This window comes from Nilaparvata lugens, chromosome 9 (genome assembly GCF_014356525.2).
Source record: "Nilaparvata lugens isolate BPH chromosome 9, ASM1435652v1, whole genome shotgun sequence".
In the NCBI taxonomy this organism is placed as follows: domain Eukaryota; kingdom Metazoa; phylum Arthropoda; class Insecta; order Hemiptera; family Delphacidae; genus Nilaparvata; species Nilaparvata lugens.
This window is the reverse complement of record NC_052512.1, coordinates 24,461,976-24,480,012: the sequence shown is the minus strand read 5'-3', so window position 1 is coordinate 24,480,012 and position 18,037 is coordinate 24,461,976. Positions and strand designations below refer to the sequence as shown.

General features: G+C 35.0%; 1 protein-coding gene across 1 annotated transcript in view; it reads right to left on the bottom strand.

Moving 5' to 3' along the window:
- Window positions 1-12,938, bottom strand: part of LOC111056207 — a gene marked incomplete in the record, with an annotated part of 336,828 nt that extends 323,890 nt beyond the window's left edge. The window contains 2 exon segments of the mRNA XM_039435672.1: window positions 1,694-1,861; window positions 12,710-12,938. Coding sequence (XP_039291606.1) covers window positions 1,694-1,861; window positions 12,710-12,771 — 230 coding nt within the window.
- Window positions 12,939-18,037: the final 5,099 nt, after the last annotated feature.

Sequence of the window (18,037 nt, the reverse complement as noted above, 5' to 3'; positions counted from 1 at the left end):
AGTCTAGCCGGCCCAGAGCAAAACTGGGATTTCTAGTAGAAGAAGGTGTGGGCAAAAATTCACTCAGAACATGGACAAGTTCTACAAAAAAAAGCTCCATATTGAAACACTTGTATTTACTTTGTTTTCCACTTTGATGAACTCCTGATGATGACGACTTAACTTCTTCTGTGTCGTAATTTGCACAGCTTCACTGTGCAATCAAATGATCTCTCCTGGCAGAGCACCAGCCGCTCCCCACCACATTCCATCCACTCTAGATCTATTTCCCAAGTCCATAGAATGAGGAATAATAATTTTTAATACTTTTTAATAATTTTCAATTATTTTTTTTTTCATTTTTTTCACCTTTGACCTTGAACTTTGACCTTGTCCCATAAGTGGCAAAATCATACTACTTTTATTCTTTATAAATCAAAATTCAAGGAAGAAACAGTTTTGGGCTGTGCCTGTTAGTCCTTCCCCAATCATTTCGAAGGATTAAGTTCTGTTTATCAATAAATAAATAACGAGCAAAGCTCGGTGCCCCGATATTATTCAACACTTTTATTCTAGTTGCTCTGACAAACTTCTAACGTGCCATGGTTTTTCAATATTATATCTCGGCTCATAGGCCACATAGAGCCTCCTGGTTTTCACTAGCTGATTGGTACCATCAAAAACTACAATTAAAGTAGAATTTTGATAATGGATTTAAGGACGAAAAATAGGAAAGAGTGTGAGTTGTTCATTATTTTGCTGTTTCGACCCTTGTATATAAAATAATCCCATCAGAACTTCATGGAGCGGTGTGGTCTAGGAGTGGAGAGTCTGGGATCGACTCTCCTCATTCCCTCTTTTTTGCGAACAATTTTAATGATATTTTTCCCCCTATTATTAATATTATTCTATCGTACAGCTGTAGCAGCACAAGTAGGCTAGTGATAAATTTATTTTTGCAATAATTGTGATGGATGTATTTTGTTTGAATTAGTGATGAGAGCAGTATCAATTTTTGATATATTATTTATATTAATCACTTACAGGGCAGTAAGATAATAATATAGCATGTATCATTGATTTTATAACTGAATTTTCCATTCCCTAACTGTTGAGTCTTGAGTTAGCTCGTTTCCATTCATTGGATTTCTACGAATTTAGTGTAACACTACACTCTCATCCTTACAGAATCTCTCAGTCGAAAAAGCCATAAGCATAAATGAAAAGATAAACTACACTCATAAACACACTATGAACAAGTGTGAAATTTAAATGAATCTAACAATCTTCGACTTCCATTTTAATTAGTTCAGCGACTAGGTGAATTCCCAAAGTCTCTGTGTGATCTAGAACTTGCTTCTAGGAGATTTTGTTCACATTTTTAGATAGTGAATAATTTTAAGTGAGAACTAAAAAGACAAAAAGAGCATTATTTTAAAAAATATATCAACACTTTTGAAAATTGCAATAGAAAGAAGAAAATAACTGTTTTGATCACACTTGGTTGAAAAAATTTTCACTTTATATCCCTGAAAAAAATATCCAATTACAAGTCAAACGATAAAAAGTGTGGCTCAAACTTAGCGAAGCTCGATATTATCTATCTAACCGAAGAATTTTCAAGAATCGGAGACTCTGTAGTCCTATAATTTCCACTGACTCTATAACGTGAATCTGACAATAATTAAATTGATAATGTAAAAGATCAACTTACATGAAATAATCGTCAACCTTTCCGAGAGTATGCTCAGTGAACGACCCTATGACAAGTCCATACCCTTCGAAGCTTATTCGTTTTGTATGAACATTTTTCCCGTTCTCCAATATGTAATCAACCTCTTTAGACACTTCAAATCCATTTCGACAAAGAGATTCCGCCAGTCTGAAGAGAAAATATTTTTCAGCATCATACCGATTTCTTAATCAAACACACACACCGTATGAAATAAACAGAAATAATCAATTCTTTGTAATATATTCTCAAAATAGATTCGAATGATAATAAATTTGTGATATTAGGCAATATCTTTATGTTATGGACAATATAATCTGGAACAATAAATAAAAATAGAAATCTGAGTAACCTTTTTACTTTCCTTGCCCTATTACCATAGGTAAGGAAAGAATTGCTTTCCGAAAAAAATTAAGGTACCCCAATTTCTAAATTTCTATACGTTTCAAGGTCCCCTGAGTCCGAAACAGTGGTTTTTGGGTATTGGTCTGTATATGTGTGTGTGTGTGTGTGAGTGTGTGTGCGTCTGTGTACACGATATCTCATCCCCCAGTTGACGGAATGACTTGAAATTTGGAATGTAAGGTCCTTACACTATAAGGATCCGACACGAACAATTTCGATCAAATGCAATCCAAGATGGCGGCTAAAATGGTGAAAATGTTATCAAAAACAGGGTTTTTCGCGATTTTCTCGAAAACGACTCCAACGATTTTGATCAAATTCATACCTGAAATAGTCATTGATAAGCTCTATCAACTGCAACAAGTCCTATATCTGTAAAAAATTCAGAAGCTTTGCCCCATCTATGCAAAGTTTGATTTTAGATTCCCAATTATCAGCCTTCATATACAATTTAAACAAACAAATTCAGGTGGAAAAGATTGAGCATGAAAATCTCTGCAATTAATGTTCAGTAACAATTCCACCTAAAATTGAAAATAAGCTTGAAATCCGAAAAAATGTGATTATTAAATTATTGCAAACTGTTGGCAACTGTTGGTTCTATTAAATCATTCACTACGAAGAGATAGCAGACCTCGTGTGTTTCCAGCGTTATTGACCTATCACCAGCTGTCTCATATCTTTGAATAGTAGACTTGAGATGCGCGAGTTCACTAGCGTCAGGTGATAAATTTTCATAACGGCAAGGAAAGTTGTGTGAGTGCGCCACACCAGATTTTTGAAATTGATTGTCACAACATGTTTCGGCTATATGCCGAATCAGTATCAAGTATCAGTATCAGTATCAAGTGATCCACTGAATAATTTAAAGATTCAGAGAGCTTTTTGATTGTAATCGCAGCACAAATGCAAGCCTTTGAAGCGCTCTCGATATTTTAGATATGATATTGAAGCTTACAAAATTATACATGAAACAAAAACCAGCCTTCAAAGCTTAAAGTCAATAATTTTTTCAACTATGATCAGAGGCCAAAAATCAGATCTAAGCAACAACATCTTAGGCTATGGACACATGGTAGCGTCGCACCGCGCGGTTTGAGACGCGCGTCCGACCGCGCGGTGCGATATACAATGGAGCTAATGGCAGCGTCCACATGCACCACTCACTCAAATGTGGACGCGCCGCGCACTGCGCCGCCCAGACTTTCAACCTGAACCGCGCGGCGACAGCGCAGTTCCCAGTACTCTACAGTCAGTTGGACTGTACACATGAGAGCAGTCGGACACCAGTTCTGATCTAGTTCACTTGTTTTGTGTAGTGATTTTACAGCAACTCTGTTCAGTGTGCAGCCATGGAAATGAACAATTTTGACACAGAATTGTTTATAGAAGAAGTAAAAAGTCGACGTGTCATATGGGATATGGCGAGTCCTGATTACAAGAACAGAACAAGAACTTGATGCCAAGTCGTCTTTTACGATCTCCAACAACTCGTCAAAAGATGAAATCGACATTCGCAAATAGTTAAAAAATTTGGGTTTGTATTTCCTCAAGTTATATCTACGATACACAAGCCACATACATGTTACCTCTTCAACTTCCATTGCTAAACTGGAGGTGGACGCCGCGTATAAAACGCTCGCATGTGTACAACTGCAGAATTTTGGACGCGCGTCGCACCGCGCGGTGCGACGCTACCATGTGTACATAGCCTTACTATCAAAGTTCTAGATATTTGAAACACTCATGGATTGTTTTCTCTTCTATTAGGTGGTTACCGTACGTTCAAGCACAACATCTAGTACAACATCAGTAGTACCGGTACCTACGTCATTCTGTTATGTTTCCATGCCTACTAATACAGATCGCCTAATTTGGCTCTATTTTTGTAACAAACCGTCTTTGAGAACAGAGTTACTATGGTTTACGAGATATCTGCACTTGAATGTTTTACATTCTTGAAAAACTCAATTTAAGCTGAATATTATAAGCTTATAGAGCATTGAATTCTCTTGATGTTGATGTGTAGTTTCACAATTTCACGCATTTCCCTATGACTGTTGCAGCAGCTTTAGAGCCGGTTTCCGAGCTCGGAATTCAGCTAAGTTCTAGATAAACAGCTGGAGTCAGAAAATTGGCTTTCCGAAACGGGGCATAGTCGTAGCCCATGTTTAAATTAAATTTCGAAAAACTAGAAAATTGAACACAAAATAAAGTAAAGAGAAAGTAGTGTAGAGTCTCAGCTATTTTCAATTATTTAGGAATGTTTCATTTCGTCAAGGAAAAATGTTTCAAATTATAGAAATGAGAAAATAAAGATTACCTATCATAGAAACTACGACTACGTCCCGTTTCGTGAAGTCAATTTTCTGATTCCAGCTGCTTAGAGTCCAGAAATTAACTAAATCCCGATCTTGGAAACTGGTAATAGTGTTGAGTGTTAAATCCCCTGTTTTGCAACAATTGACCAATATTGAGAAAGGAATATTTGGAGAGAATGTTTTGAACAACATTTTGAACTTTGCTGCTTTGTTAGGACCAGTTAGGAGGTGGACAATCTGGACATATCAAAAGTTCCCATCCCTGCTCACGCTAAAAAGGGATGAGGGTAGCTTGAATTTTTTATCCTTTTCCTTAGTTGTTTACATCTTGGGAATAATGCGCTAAACCAACATGACTAACTATCTTAGAAAAAAGCTTGATGAATTCTCTACAACTTTTGTTCAGTGGAGTTTTGAGAAATTCCTAACAGTTCTCAAGATATTCGCTCTTGTAAGTGCAAAACTGATAAAATAACAGGTTCTCGTCAATTTTTTTTTGCTCTTTCAGGGCATAGAACTTTCCAACAAAAATGAACGTAAAAATAAACGCTCATCGTAGAATTGTAGAGTATTAAATTCTCTTCAATCTGATGTGTTATTTTCTTATGACCCAAAAACTGTTGTGCTATGATATGAGACGTTTCGCTACAATACAGAGTGAGTTATTCACTGAAACGTATAACCTTTCCCTCACTCACAAATCAGCGAAATCAATCTTCAATAATTGCTTATAATTTAAAAATAGGAGTGAATTCCGCCAATGTGATGACATATTTTTTTTTATATTTAAACTCTCATTCCTGAGAGTTTTAACGATTTTAGTTTTTGACCATTTTTGCAAAAATCCATGGGTTTCATAAAAAATGCAAATCTCCCAGATTTGGATGATATTCGGGTATGGATAGAGGTTGACCTAACATACAGAATTGGTGAAAAGTCCGAGAACGGCTCAATATCATCTCATACACAAAGGTTATTTGACGGTGGGTGTGATCGGGGATCCTACTCAAATTGAAAATACTACTTTACTATGACTTCAAAAATCTGGTCCACCATCTTGGATCCGCCATATTGGATGCTACTTAATTTTTTTAATAGAAAGGTGGTCATGCGATACATGATTTAGATACGGAATTTCAAGAAAAAAGGAATGGCGAAAACCGCATATCGATATCTCGAACCGTTCAGAAGATATTCACATTATTAATCAATACTATTTAAAGCAGAAAGGAGAGGAAAAAGTCCGAGAACGACTTCATATCTCATACACAAAAGTAATTTTATGGTGGGTGTGATCGGGGATCCTACTCAAATTGAAAATACTACTTTACTGTGACTTCAAAAATCTGGTCCGCCATATTGAATGCAACTTTATTTTTTTAAATAGGGAGGTGGTCATGCGATACATGATTTCGATACGAAATTTCAAGAAAAATGGATGGCAAAAACTGCATATCGATAGATCAAACCGTTCAGAAGATATTCTCATTATTAATCAATATCATCCATATCGGAAATGAAATACATAAGTGGTATTTATTAATAATGTAAATATCTTCTGAATGATTTGAGATATTGATGTGCGGTTTTCACCATTCATTTTTCCTTGAAATTTCATATTGAAATCATGTATTGCATGACAACCTTCCCGTTAAAAAAAAAGTTGCCTTCAATATGGCGGATCCAAGATGGCAGATCAGATTTTTGAAGTCATAGTAAAGTAGTATTTCCAATTTGAGAGGGATCCCCAATCACACCCACCTTGGGATCACAATCTTTCATGAGATACTAAGCCGTTCTCATACTTTTTTCTCTCCTTTCTGCTTTGAATAGTATTGATTAATAATGTGGATATCTTCTGAACGGTTCGAGATATCGATGTGCGGTTTTTACCATTCATTGTTTCTTGAAATTTAGTATCGAAATCATGTATCGCATGACCACCTTCCTATTAAAAAAAAAAAAGTTGCATTCAATATGGCGGACCAGATTTTTTGAAGTCATAGTAAAGTAGTATTTTCAATTTGAGTAGGATCCCCAATCACACCCACCATCAAATTACCTTTTCCTACAGTTACGTTGGAAAGTGGCCATTGCTGCACTTATTACAGAACGCAAAGAATCACTTTTCCGCTCTAGTGCGGGAAAAATTTTTCTGCACTCCAGATTTGCAACATGGCAACGCAAAATACTTAGTAGGTTATATGGAGCAACAGTGCAGCAAAATCAAAATGAAGTTGGTAACAGTGACTGCTGTGGCTGCTATAGTGAGCAGAGGTGCAACCAAGCACAACGCGCTAATTATTACTATTATATATTATAACCAACGACAACGAGGACTTTAGGATTTTAGGATTAAGGTTTTTATCAATAATAAAATTACACAGAAAAACATTTGATGCATTTCAGGCAATTTTACCTATAATTACCCACTTTTCATATTCAATGGTAACTGTAGGAAAAACTTAATGTGAAATACGTGCGCAAAGTTCCTCTGCTGCACTCAAGAAACCATTCCGCCCTCGCCTACGGCTCGGGCGTAAACGTTTCTTTCGGTGCAGCAAACTGTCACTTTGCGCACTAGTTGCACAAATAACTATTGTGTATGAGATATTAAGCCGTTTTTGGACTTTTCACCCACTCTGTATGTCGTGCTATAACATGAGACGTTTTGCTACAATACACAGTGATTTAATCACTGAAACATGAAATCTTTCTTCCAGTCCGAGATCAAAAAATCACTCATCTACGAATGCTTATAACCCAAGAATAGGAGTGAATTTCGCCCATGTGATGAATTATTATTGTTCCCCTCGACAAGTACTATCATTCGTGAGTGTTGAGCGACTTTGATTTTTGACAGTTTTCGCAAAAATCCATTATTTTATTAATGTGAAATGGAAAATGCTATTCTCCCAGATTTGGATGATATTCGGACTATGGATAGAGGTTGACCTAACATATATGTCGTTCTATAATGTGAGACGTTTCGCTATAATACAGAGTTATTCACTGATACATAAAACTTACCTCCACTCACAGATCACAGAAATCACTCATCTTCAAATCCTTTTAACTCAAGAATAGGAGTGAATTCTGCCAATGTGATGACATATTATTGTTCCTCTCGACAAGCACTATCATTCCTGAGAGTTTGATATTAATTCTTGACCATTTTTGCAAAAATCCATGATGATTCATGATTCATGGTTTCATGAAAAATGCAAATCTTCAAGATTTGGTTGATATTCGGGCTATGGATAGAAGTTGACCTAACAAGTGTTGTGCTATAGGCCTAATACATCAGATTATATAGAATTTAATACTCTAGAATTCTGCGATGAACATTATTTCCACGATTCATTTTTGAAGAGTTATATGGTTACAGTGCGAACGGTTGTATTTTTGTCGAGCGGCCTTATCTTCATGATAACTGTCATCGTCTGTTAAGCGTGCCGTCTCGTACACGATCGTCTACTATTATTTTGTATTACTTCTGAATATTAATTACAATTTCGTGATTACCATGGCTGATAAGTGTTCCAAGTGTGAGGCTACTTTCAACAATACGAAAGATGTTCTAGAATGCTGTGAGTGTAGGAATTTCTATCATCCAACATGCACCAAAGTTCGTACGGTAGATAACTTCAGAAAACTGGGTGCACGGAAAGCTACTTGGAAGTGCGATTCATGTAAGGAAAATTCTCCAGGTACTGACAGCATCTACACTGATTCCACTTTGACGGACACTATCAAAGACATTGTCACCCAGGTAATCAATGATAAATTTGATGAACTATCTGTTATTATTGCAACTCTAAAGTCGACAGTTGAGAGCTTAGAAGGTTCGTTGAAATCTATGCGAGAGGAAAACAAATCAATTAAAGATAGGTGTAATAAACTAGAAATTGAAAATATTAAACTTCGCAGAGAAATTAATGAAACCCAACAACACTCTCGCAAGGACAATTTGGAGATTGTAGGGATTCCGGAAACGAAAAACGAAAACGTGTACACTTTGCTTGAATCCGTTGCCAAAGCAATTGACACTCCATTCATAAGGGACCATATTTCGATTGCTCATAGGGTTCCCTCTGCTAAAAACAAAACAAATGTAATAGTGCGCTTTACTTCCAGATCGGCTAAAATGAATTGGAAAAGTGCGGCAAAGGCAAAAGGACACCTGAAAACTAGCGACCTGAACTGCAATCTCCCACCTAGTAACATCTTCCTAAATGATCATCTCACTGCTTACAATAAATTTCTATCAAATAAAGCTAAAGATCTGAAAAAGAACAATAAATTGGCATACGTATGGGTTAAAGACACGAAGATTCTAATTCGAAAACAGCAAGACTCTCCAGTGAAACGAATTTCGAGTGAAGATGACCTTAAACCATTCGAATAGGATAAACATAGTTTTCAAGTAACTGTCTCCAACAGAGGTTTCAAGTGAACTACTGAAAATGTGACGATATGTGTGAACGAGATAACTGAACGCTGTATTTCTTTCATAAACTCTACTCTTCTCACTTTTTATGAACACTTCTAGTTTCTATTTTTATCTTCTAGTTTCTCTCTATCTAAACTAATCTCTCTGACCTCTTTTCCTTCGTACTCTTTATCTATGGTATTGGTAAACAACTTTGATAATGAATTATTACAGGAGTCTTACGAAACTCATGAGATTGATAATGTTTTCGATTTTAATCCTCATAACTACATCGATGAATTAAATATAAATCTTTTCAATATTTGTCATATGAACATCAGAAGCATGAATAAGAATTTTGATGAATTTTCTTATATTATACAAAATTGTAAAACTGCATTTGACATTATCGTCCTTAGTGAAACCTGGAGTGATGAAAACAACTTTAATTACAATCTTAATGATTATTCTGTTCATAGCGCACCTGGCAAACTTAATAAATGTGACGGTATCTGTGTCTTTAGTAGGAATATGCATAAAATCAATCTTATAAACTTTGAAATACTTGAAGCTAACTCTCTAATACTCGATATGTCCTTACTGAATTATAATATTGAATTAACCATAGTAGCTATTTACAGATCACCTTCTTCAGATTTAAATATTTTTATCAATAGTTTAAATGAATGTATTGATTACCTGAATGGATTAAAAAACAAAACATAATTATAACTGGTGATTTAAACATAGATTTAAACCGTAACTCAAACGTTGTTAATGAATACTTCAACTTACTTTCATCTAACGGCTTTAAATCTTACATAAATAAACCTACTCGAGTAGTTAATGGCTCACAATCTTGCTTAGATCATATTTTCTACAGAAATTCTTCAAATTATATTAATAGTTCTATTGGCGCAATAATTAAAACAAGTATAACTGATCATTTTATAATCTGTTTGAGTTTGGGTATAGAAGAGACTGTAAAGAAACCACAATTGACAATGAGGAATTATAAAGAATCGATTAATTTCAGAGAATTAGCTACAAATTTGAATAATTACAACTGGTCTGATGTAGATTCCCTAATTGATTCGGATGTTGATGATGCCGTGGATCTCTTTGTTAATATACTATTAACTGAAATAAAGAAAGTTACTTACATCAAAACTTTATCACACAAAATGAAACCTCTTAAACCCTGGATCACAACTGGTCTTATTACTTCCATAAGAAATCGTGACCGCATGCATCAATTACTAAAAAAACAACCTTTCAATATAATTCTCAAAACCCAATATATTAATTATAGAAACACTTTAAATAACATGATTAAGCAATGCAAGTATGACTACTACAATAACAAATTAAATCAGTGTAGAGGAAATTCTAAAAAAACATGGGAATGCATAAATGATTTATTGAATACCAAACGTGAAACAGGTATGCCTAACATAGATTCTGAAATTCTGAACCATCATTTTGCTCATATAGGACAATTGTATGCAGATAAATTGATAAATAATAGCCCTGTCAGTGACAGACAACATACCCATATTGACTCTACTGTTCCTTCATATAATTCCTTCTTTCTATCCAATACAGATGAAAATGAAATATTCCACACCCTAAATTCCTTAAAATCTAGTTCTTCTCCCGGTATGGACACCCTAACTTCTACTTGTCTCAAAAAAATTTCTCCATTTATCACTGAACCTTTGAAAAAAATATCTAATAAATGCTTTCAAATTGGCTATTTTCCAAAACAATTCAAAGTAGCTAAAATCGTTCCAATTCATAAATCAGGTGATCCAACTAATCCTACCAATTACCGACCAATTAGTTTACTTAATAATCTAGCGAAAGTTGTAGAAAAATTATTAAAAAATAGATTAGTGAGTTATTTGGACAAATTCAAAATTATTAATGTCAATCAGTATGGTTTTCAAGCTGGAAAATCAACAGAAGATGCTATATCTAAACTTTTGGAATTGGTAGCAGATAACTTCAATAACAAAAATAAAACGCTATCAACTTTCCTAGACCTGGCCAAAGCCTTTGATACTATCTCTCAGTCCAGGCTCTTGAAAAAAATGGAACATCTAGGTATTAGGGGGTTGCCGCTAAGATTATTCCATTCCTACCTGTCTGATAGGTTTCAAATACTCACGATTAATAATAAAACTAGTATTAAGAAACTCTCCGAGTATGGTCTTCCACAGGGAACAGTTCTGTCTCCTATACTGTTTCAAATTTACATAAATGATCTACTTAAATTAAAAATAAGAAATTGTAACATCATATCATTTGCAGATGACACCGCTTTGGTTTTCACAGATCGCACATGGGAGAACATGAAAATCACAGCTGAGAATGGTTTGAGGGTGGTACATTCTTGGCTGAATGAACATCTTCTAACTCTAAACACAGATAAAAGCGTCTTCATTACTTTCTCCCCAAACGCATCAACTCAACCACAGTTACTCAATACCATCAAAATCCATTTACTAAATTGCAACAGTGAAAACCTATGTTCTTGTCCGAAAATAAATAAAAAAGATAATGTTAAATATTTAGGTATAACAATTGATCCCTATCTAAGATGGAACACCCATATAGATAACATGTGTAAAAAACTAAGATTTCTTATTTACAAATTTTATCAAATCAAACAACTGAACAATGTAAACATAACAAAGCTGATATACTACTCATATGCACAATCGGTATTACAATACGGTATTCGGGCTTGGGGAGGTGCTTTGAATGCTCATTTTAACAAACTTTTTATTATTCAAAAGCACCTAATTAAAACTATCCTAGGTAAACCTCGTCTGTATCCAACTAATATTTGTTCAATGAGTTTAAGGTATTAACAGTCCGTCAACTTTATATCAAAAACCTAATAATTTTCATTAAAAATAATAGACATCTTTTTCTTTTCCGTGATACAAATCTCAATTTGCGTCCTTCCAGAAAGAGATTTGAAAACATAAGAATGGATCTCAATGTTTGCAGAAGACAATACTTTTACATAGCAAATAAATTGATTAACAACATTCCAGATTACCTCATTGAACATATCAATGGTAGATCCGATAAATTTTTCAAAAGAAGATCTATTGAATGGATAATAACCACTAAAATAGAGGATAAAATTTTTGATTAATTCATATTATCTTTCTCTATCAAGGAATGTTTTGCTGGCACTCTTGCATCTCTTTCTCTTTCTTTCTCTTTCCCTTTCTCCTTCTTTTCACTTCTTCATCTCTTTCATTAATATTATGATATTGAATTTCTTATTATTTTTTGTTAATGTAATGTTGGCAACTCTCACCTGCGCACAGGATTTTCCTTGCAGGTGATTGGTTTCTTGTATTTTTGCTGTTCAAGTGAAATTTTTGAATGTATTGGTTTTGGAAGAAACAATATGCTCTGAAAAAGCAAGGAACAAATGGATGAAAACCTGTTCTTTTATCAATTCTACTCTTTCAAGAGCGAATTTCTTGAAAAATGTTTGGATTATCACAATAATCCACCGAACAAAATTTGTAGCAAATCATCAAGCTTTTTTTTCGAATGGTTAGTCATGTCAGTGTAGCGCATTATTCCCAAGATGTAAGCGTCTAAAGAAAAAGTTAAAAAATGCAACTTTTAAATCACCCTCATCCCTTTAGCGTGAGTAGGGATGAGGACTTTGATGTGTTCACCTCCTAACAGGTCCAGACTAAACTGCAAAGTCCAAAATTTTGTTCAAAATATTCCCTTGAAATTGCTTCGTCAATAATTGTTTATTGTTCCAAAATAGGGGATTTCACCCTCAAATAAATCAAAACTCACCCGTCCTGGAAAATGACCAGCCAAATAAGAATTGCCCGCAAAATTATGACTGCACTGTCCATCGTCTCAATAGAAGGCCACTGGACACTTTGTCAATCAATCAATAATTTCATGAAAAAGATTGCTTGAAATACTAACAACATATAAATAAAAGTTTTGAAATTTCACCCGAACTAAGTCTTAGAAACGATGTGCACCTAATAGTTGACAAAATACTGAGACATCTAGATTCGATAAAATTCCACGTCAGACCAATAATTAGCATAATAATTTATGCGATAATTTACGTGTCAAAAACTAACACTAAAGTGAGGTCCACGTTATAATGGCAGTGTTTGATTAGCAATAGTATTGCTATCCTCGTCCATCATTTAACAAAGCGGATAGCGCTAGGCTATCTCTTTTTCGCTTTGCTCTGCTGCCAGATCGTCTTTCAACAATGTAGTATTAATAATTAATTAACGAAATATTTAATCTTAATTATGAATTTATTGAAATATAATTTCTTGCTCAATAAAATATAGGCCTAATCGATTATTTTGAAGGAGAATGACAGAAAGTCATTTTGTAGAAGGCCTACTCATTATTAGATAACAAGCTAGAATGCTTAAATTCTGGCTCCAATAAAGCACTATTTCAACGAACTTTATAGGCTTAGTTTTAACTTGATTAACCATTTTATCAAATTCACATGATTTTTACTTGAGTGTTCAAACTTACATTGTTTTAGGGGGATGTGGTCCTCCTGTCCACGGTAGAAACTACGCCCGTTCATCATAACTGTGAAATTTTCGGGGTTACTCTCTAGAAGAAGATGCTGGATATGCATGGTGCTGAATATATAATCAACTAGAGCAATATAAGCTATATTGAATTTCTTCATAATAATAGATAGTAAAAAGTAAACTACCTGTAGTAAGTGCTAACTGTAGTTTCTTTATCCCCTGCTAGTCCCTATGCACTAGACCATTCACTGTCTATAAGAAAATCAATCAATAGTTTATTTTTCCTTCATACAATGCATACATGAATGTCTATATTGGCATAAATACAATTATTGACAATTAACAAAATAAGTTGAAAGTAAAATAGGTAGTATTATTATTAAATACGAAAAGTCCCTGAAAAGGTTAAAAACCTGAGCGCAGGGGCCGAGTGCTACTAAAAAAAATTATTTCTAAGATGAATAAAATTGGTGGATTCCTATTAACATCTAAATTTGAAAAAAATTACAAAGAAGGGAAGTAAAAAAAAACAAAAAAGTAAGAAAATACGAGATAATAAAATAAAAAAGCAGACATTCTTGAATGATTGTGAACCTATCCTAGTTACAATATTACAAGAAATCACTTATCCTAGGATGTGAAGAAGCAATCCATAAATCTATCTCTCTCAGAAGTCTTACATTCAAATTATCCGTTATAAAAGAGCAGGTATCACATTTATAAGCTACAATATAATCAAACTGTCTTCTACAAATGGATAGTACTGCATTCCGAAGTTCAAAGGTAATGGTTGAGGGACGGAGATTGTAAGGCGATTGAATTATAAGGAGGTTGAAAAGTTCTCTATGTTTATTAATGTAAATAATTAAATTCTTTATATACAGCTGCTCAACTGTAAATCCATTCAATTCATTAAAAATTCTGTCACTTGAAAATCGTTTAGGTTTGCCCAAAATGGCCTTTAGTAATGCTTTTTGGATGGTGAATATCTTATTGAAGTGGTTCGAATAATGGTCGGGACACACATATCCGCACCGAGCCCGCGCCGCGGCACGGCCGAGTGACGGACGTACTACGGCGAGTGAGAAAACAAATACCAAACAAAGAAATACAAGGGACCAGAGAGTATTGAATGTAATAGAGCTGCCTTCCCGTAGAGTGGAGCGTGCTCGACCCCCCAACTCTCTGGTTGGGTACCTCGCCGTAACCGTCTCAAGGCTTTTTATGGCAAGCGTTACGGAAATCGACCATATCTTCAGTTCTAATAAGAACATTGCAACAAAATTAATTCCCATGTTTTCCTTACATAATCTCCTACAATTCCATTCCATTTCCATGTCTTCCCCTATAATCCCCCATAATACCCTTTTATTTTAGTTGCAAGTGTTTGGTAGTTATCAGTGTGCAAGCTAGAATGGTTCAATATTCAACGTTTGCAATTATTTTTCTATTCTCTTCAATAGGCTGATTATGCTATCTTCAAACAACAAAATGTTAATAATAAAACTACTAGAACACAGGGAGACCTTCAAATTGATATGTAATCATACGTACTTAATGATCACAGAACAACAGATAATGATCACAAAACAACAGATTATGATCACAGAACAACAGATTATGGTCGGGACACACATATCTGCACCGAGCCCGCGCCGCGGCACGGCCGAGTGACAAACGTACTACGACTGCGAGTGAGAAAACAAATGCTTTCAAACGTGTAGGGACACATCGATCGATACTACCGCACCGCGTCAGCACTGTCACCGTGTTTGATGCCCGACCGTGCCCGCGCCGTCACCGTCTAGTTCAGTTTACTTTTTGACGGAGACGGTGCGGCCTCGTTCAACATGGAGAATGAAAAACTGATTAAAGAGATACAGAATTTTCCAGTTTTGCACGATCAAAGTGATGAGGAATATGGTTTGTACAAAAAAATAAGTTAAACCAAAAGTAAAATTAGAACCAAATAACTTAAGGCAAAGGTATAATAGACGAAAAATAGTACAACAAATAATAAAATGAACAACAAAAAGTATAAAAGAAGGAACCAATGACTGTGTCTTGAATTTTATATTTAAAACTAATTACTTTCAGATATACAGGCAGAAAATAACAATTTTTTTGCTGATATATATTCACAATACATGACTGATTGTGGTATTGTTATGCATCAAAATATATACCAGCATTATGATACTCATCTTCTGTGTCTACAGGTAATTGGTTTAAAATTGAAAAATATAAATTTAAATCAGATGTAACAAGTTAGTTATAATAATGTTATAATGTTATTAACAATAGTTTAGCACATTCAGAAATCAGACCACAGTAGCACTACAGAACTGAGACACTGCTGCCGCTCGGCTGTCGCAAGGATATGTGTGTTCTCCCACCATCATCACCTTGTCATGGATGTAGCTCGGCCGTACCTCGGCATGGGCTCGGCAGTTATATGTATCCCGAGCTGTTTGTTATCCCGATGTGTTCAAACGAGACTGAAGTGTGAGATAAATTACTTTTAACACGCCTCTTTCTCGAAGACGGAGAGGTCCGATGCTCTATCCTCCACTAATCACTCCCACTACCTAGCAGCATTCTCCTTCTTTTGTGTTTGAGTGAGAGAGCTTTGTAACGCGACGCGGCAACACTCCCCTCCATCTATTGCTGGCTATGTTCCAAGTAGTGTACTGGTCAGCAGGTATATTGGGTGTGTATGTCACAGAGATGTTTTCATCACAAGAACATAGAGCAAAATGACACGGCGCATCCAATTGTGCGCAGGATGTCCGTCTGTGTCCACGCTACAAACTGTGGAGGGAGAAATGGGTTTCTCTCTTCATGTTAAAAGTAATTTATCTCGCACTTCAGTAGTTCTGTGTACAGTAGATCTCGCGCAGTAATAAACCACAGCATCCTCTCATACTGTCCATCAGAGTAAATCCTGTCTGTATGTTGTGTCTGCGATATATTGGTGTGAAAATGGCTAATGGCTGTTGTGGTTGGTGTATCAAAAATGCTAACATCAAAAGCTAATCTCCTTCAAGACATACTGGCAACAGGACAGCCCAAGTTCAAAGCAGAGACAGTTCGAGAAACAATACTATGTTATTTTAGTTGCATGCTTTTATTGCACGTAATCAATAGTTCATTTATTCACAATGGAGACAACAGGTTTCCCCAAATATGTCTCGTTAACAATAACAATTTTACAGATACAAATGGAAAAAGAAAAATAATTATAATAATAGTACAAACTTATGCAATAATAAATAATAAAAACAACAAAAATACCACCTAATTCAAAAATGAAAAATACAAAGATTTCAAATACTTATGAAAAAAGTAAAAATAAAACAAATTGAGAATTCAAAATTCCAAAACTTATAAAAATATTAAAGAATATAATTGACCAAGCGAAGTGAGGTTTAAGATTCAAGACGACGGTTTGGCATTTCTCTTAATGTTTATATATTATTGCACATTTACAGTGAAACGCGGTAATAGATTTTCATTAAGGTATTTTCCTCTTTTAATTGTGCATCGACGTATATACAAGGTTTTTGGAGATTTTGCATTTCAAGGATAATATAAAAGGAAAAAGGAGCCTCCTTCATATGCCAATATTAGAGTAAAAATCAGACTATAGAATTAATCGTCATAAATCAGCTGACAAGTGATTACACAGATGTGTGGAGAAGCCAGTCTATTGCTGTATTTCCATAAGGTCTATAGTTTCAATCAGGTACTTGTGGATGAGAATACTGCGTGAGGTCTACTGTTCACAGAAATACTAGTAACAAATAATGAACAAAAATTTTATCATTAGAATAAATAACATTTATAACTGAACGACGTCCCAAACCATATGCACATCCACACTGATACACCAACTATTTATTTGATCAGATCATGCTCACACAAGATTTAATTATCATATAACGCTTTCCAGAATAATTTAGCACGAGAAACCCAGAAGATATCTAGGCGCCCAGAAAAGCTGTTACAATTTATTTGCATCCTATTAAAAAGTGCATAAAAATTGCATTCAATGAGGCATGCAATTTATAGTCTACACAGCTGCTGATTCTTTACCAAGTTAATAATAATAATGATAATAATAATAATAATAAATTGGCCTTCATTCAATTTCACAATAATTGTATTACAAGAGAAATCAATTATAACATTTTATTGTCTGCATTTTTCTCCATGGCAAAGTGCCTTCTGGAGGAGTAGATGGAATTTATATGTTCAGAGTAAAAAGTAAAAATGACAAATGTAAAAAGTTAAAAGACAGTAACTTGAACAAAAATAATCAAAAATTGAACTGCTGGACTAGAAAGAATCTGCACTGTCATGCCTCCCTGCAGTACCGGCTCACCGCCTGCCAGTCCAGTCCATTCATGTGTGCCCTCAACTCCTCTTCAGACAGGTTACTCTTCTGCAGGTGTCTTGTCCGGATCTCAGGGAGAACAGGGCATCTGGCGATGAAGTGAGGCACATCTTCGTCTTCTTTCAAATTGCAGAGGGAACAAGTCTTGACATCATAATCAAAGGAGTACTTGTTCAGCAGGATGAGCTCAGTCCTTGCCTCCAGGAA